The following is a 3,722-nucleotide window of genomic DNA, read 5'->3' on the forward strand; positions in this document are numbered from 1 at the left end:
TCTGAAAAATTGCTAGTCTAATAGCCCGTTTGGCCAAGCTGCAAAAATCAGCTTATTTTGAGAAGTGCTTTTTTTCAAAAGTGCTTTTCTCAAATGTACTTTTGGTGAGAAACAGTTTGTGTTTGGCTAATTAGTTTGAAAAACACTTCTGAGCAGCAATTAGTGTTTGGCCGAGCTTTAAAAAACTGCTTTTAAGTGTATTTTTCTCAAAAGTGCTTCTCAAAAAAGTGCTTTTGGAGAGAAGCTACTTTTTTCTGCTTCTCCAAAACTGCTTCTGCTTCTCCTCAAAAGCACTTTTTTTTTCCTTCCAAAAGCTTGACCAAACACCTCAATTTTTGGCCAAAAGTGCTTTTGGCCCAAAAAAAAGCACTTTTGGCCAAAAAGAAGCTTGGCCAAACAAGCTATAAGTAAGCATGACCTGGGAGTTTGATCCATTTTTTTAATTTTTTTTATGCCTCCATTTAAAATAAACTCCCATTGCATATTTATTGATCAGCAAGCATATTTCCACTGCAGGGGTGGATAACATTGCAGCTGACACGTGATTCTGTAAATTCCAGAGGATTCCTGTCGGCAAGATCGGTTACTGGTTTCCTCGCTGATGTTTATTCACCAGCTGCCGATGAAGTTGGCAAAATTCACGTTATTGCAGATGAAAGGGTATGTAACCCAATATGCTAATGAGTTTACTTGATATTCCACATTGCTGACGCCGCTAGGGAGATGTGATGTCTCTTCTTCTGATCCTCTTCTCAGTGTCTTTGCTCTAAACAGAACCATTTGACCTATTTTGATATCAGGTTCAGGGGGCTGTATTTGATCTTCCTGAGGAAATTGCAGCAGATCTACTAAATCAGGAGTTACCACCTGGAAATACTATTTCCAAGATTACTAAGGTTAACTTAAATTTGATTCTTACTATGGTACTTGTATATGTGATTTATCCTGCACACAGTTTTTTTTGCTGTTAACTGTTAAATCTGAGATAGGATAAGATGTAATCTTTGCTATCCTGTGTCTTGCAGTTACCTGCTTTACAAGATGATGGGCCAGCTAGTGATTTCTACGGGAAGTTTTCAAGCAATAGTCGGGGGGCACGAGGAGGTTTTAGGGACCGTAGAGGCAGAAATTCCCGGGGTTTGTCTAGTGGTCGTTTCTCTGACAATGATGATGATAATTGGGGGAATGACTTTAGGCAACGAGGTGGCCGAACGAGAAGAGGAGGAAGTGATTGGCTCATTGGTGGTGATAGGCGCACTAGCAGGCCTTCATCTGGAGGAAGCAGAGACAGGTTTGTTTCTCATATGTGTGTGCGTACAATTTGATTTGATTTTTTATTTCTATTATATATCTTATTTCTTTTATTTCTTGCATCAACTGCCTCTTTTGAACTGCATCGTCAGCTTAGTCCTGGGAATTAATCCAGATAAAAAAGAAAAAACAGTTTTTGCTGGAATTATTGTATGAGGGAAAGGATTATCAGCATTACATTGTCAATTGCTCACATTTTCATCATCTATGAAACTTGACCTAACATGATAACATTTTGGTTTCTATTACAGATTTGGCGGTGCATGTTTCAGTTGTGGACGCAGTGGTCACCGAGCATCTGAATGCCCTAACAAAAGGGACTATTAGGTCTGTAGGTTGCGTCATCATCCTGCCTGCCGGCTGACAATTCCTGCCATCCCTGAACATCGTATGCTGACCTATTTCCTGACAAAGCCAGCACCGAAGAGGTAAAAAAGATGGGAGTATAATGCTGAAGCAGCATATCATCAGAGCAACTGCAAGATCCTAGATTGTTCCCTCCAGCACCATCTCCTAAAAGCTTCACATGGCCCTCCTCATGGTTTAATTTTTTGCCATGTCGGTTTATTTTCTATTTTTCAAACTTGTGTATTTTTGGTACTTAGTTCCAGTAATATTCTCCTAGTTTAGTTCCAGTAATATTCTCCTAGTCGTTATAGTTTATTGATGTTGTAGGTGAATGAGGTGTAAGATATAAATCTCCTACAGTCGAAATTTGTTGCACTGCAGAGTGTTGCCAATTTGTATCATGTTAAGAGCTGGCACGTTATGCGCTCTGATATTGTAAGCAAGATGCATTGTAGTAGGACTAGTACTTGTGGTAGTGAACTAAATAGCCTCCGTTTCTGCATGGGTGAAAATCATTTTCATCTCTCAATATTGTTAAAAATCAATCTCCTTTCCCATCACTGATCAACTGACGTTTTCATCCTGCAATGACCCTTGAAAAGTAGACCTTCATCAAAGAGGTAAGATGTAATTTTCTTTATAATATTAACTAGGGAATTTGCAGCGCTTCGTGGAGTTTTAAACAACACCTTATATGTATTTGCATATGATATTTTTATACATTTAGTTGAGATATGATAGATACTTTTTAAAATACGTGCATGAAAAGCCAATTATGGAATGATGAATACATGATTATTAAGTTTTGTTTTCTACCCATGTACTTTCTTTCCTACTACCATATTTGGTATTACATTTTATCTTTCCTTGTCTTCTTTATTTCCTTTTCTCCCTCAATCCTACGTTACCCAAGGAAAAAACATTTGCTCCCTTCTTCATGCGTATAAAATTTCTCGACAAAATTTCAAAAGGTGTGTTTCTTTCTATTTTAATATTCCTAGAACTCAGCTTAAATTGGACCTATCAAATGGGCGGGGTCGACCCACGAACCGGCCCATATAACCCATTAAAATTAACCCTTTAATCGGTCCATGACCCATAAAACTCTAACCGGACCAACCCATTAATTTAAGGGGCCTGAGCCGGGCTATAATATTTTGACCCACTGAATCGGACTGGACCTGAAGCGGTAGCTGACCCACGGGTCAACCGGCCCGAACCAACTCATATATATATTCAGACAAGTGGTAAAAAATTGGATTCAAACATTGAAGAAAGAATATAGTATCACACACTACGAGGCGTCTTGTCGAAATAGGCGAATTCCATATATTTTAGACTATTATAGAAATATTCAAATTCCATATCTTTCTCAAATTTTAATGTTAATAAAATATGGGTTTTCTTTCATTTTTATTCTAATTGGCTTCAAGGACATGTAGTAATTTCAAGTTTGTATATATGTATAAAGTTTGAAATTTTTATCATTTATTAGTTTTTAACTTTTTAAATTAAATTAGATTCGACCCATTAGGGCCCGGGTTACTGGTCCAGGTCGGGTCAACATGTTTTGATTAACGGGTCAAATCCGGACCGGCCACTTTAAGAAAGTAAATCGGGTCGGCTCGGTTAAGGACCCACAGGCCAAAAGTCAACGAGTTCGGGTCCGGATCGGATCGACCCATTTAAGAGGTCTAACATAAATAGAGAACAACAACTCAATAAATTAAGAGAACAATAAAAATATTGTTATGAAATATTATATTTTGTAGTGGATGTCTATAACTCCTAAAGAAGTTACTCCCACTACTCTTCTCCATTATGTAGATAACTCCCACTACTTCTCACCATTATAGTTGTAACTCCCACACCTCCATAACCTCCACATGATCTTCCTCCATGATCTCAAATGTTTAATGTCATGTTTATGGCATTCTTTTGTATGCCTCTATGTAATCCTATAAATAGATTGTTTTGGCACCACATTGTACACACTTGAACACTTGATGAAATAAGAAAGTTATCTCTTCTTCTCTTATTCTACTTATCTTCTTGTTTTATAT

At 37.6% G+C, this 3,722-nt stretch overlaps 1 protein-coding gene across 1 annotated transcript in view; it reads left to right on the forward strand.

Annotated features, from left to right (window-relative positions):
- Window positions 1-2,185, forward strand: part of LOC109223341 (DEAD-box ATP-dependent RNA helicase 3, chloroplastic) — a 9,377-nt gene extending 7,192 nt beyond the window's left edge. The window contains exons 7-10 of the mRNA XM_019387604.1: window positions 517-660; window positions 801-896; window positions 1,026-1,291; window positions 1,563-2,185. Coding sequence (XP_019243149.1) covers window positions 517-660; window positions 801-896; window positions 1,026-1,291; window positions 1,563-1,638 — 582 coding nt within the window. The 3' untranslated portion in view covers window positions 1,639-2,185. The remainder of the gene's footprint in view (window positions 1-516; window positions 661-800; window positions 897-1,025; window positions 1,292-1,562) is intronic.

The sequence above is a fragment of the Nicotiana attenuata genome, chromosome 3 (genome assembly GCF_001879085.1).
Source record: "Nicotiana attenuata strain UT chromosome 3, NIATTr2, whole genome shotgun sequence".
NCBI lineage: Eukaryota > Viridiplantae > Streptophyta > Magnoliopsida > Solanales > Solanaceae > Nicotiana > Nicotiana attenuata.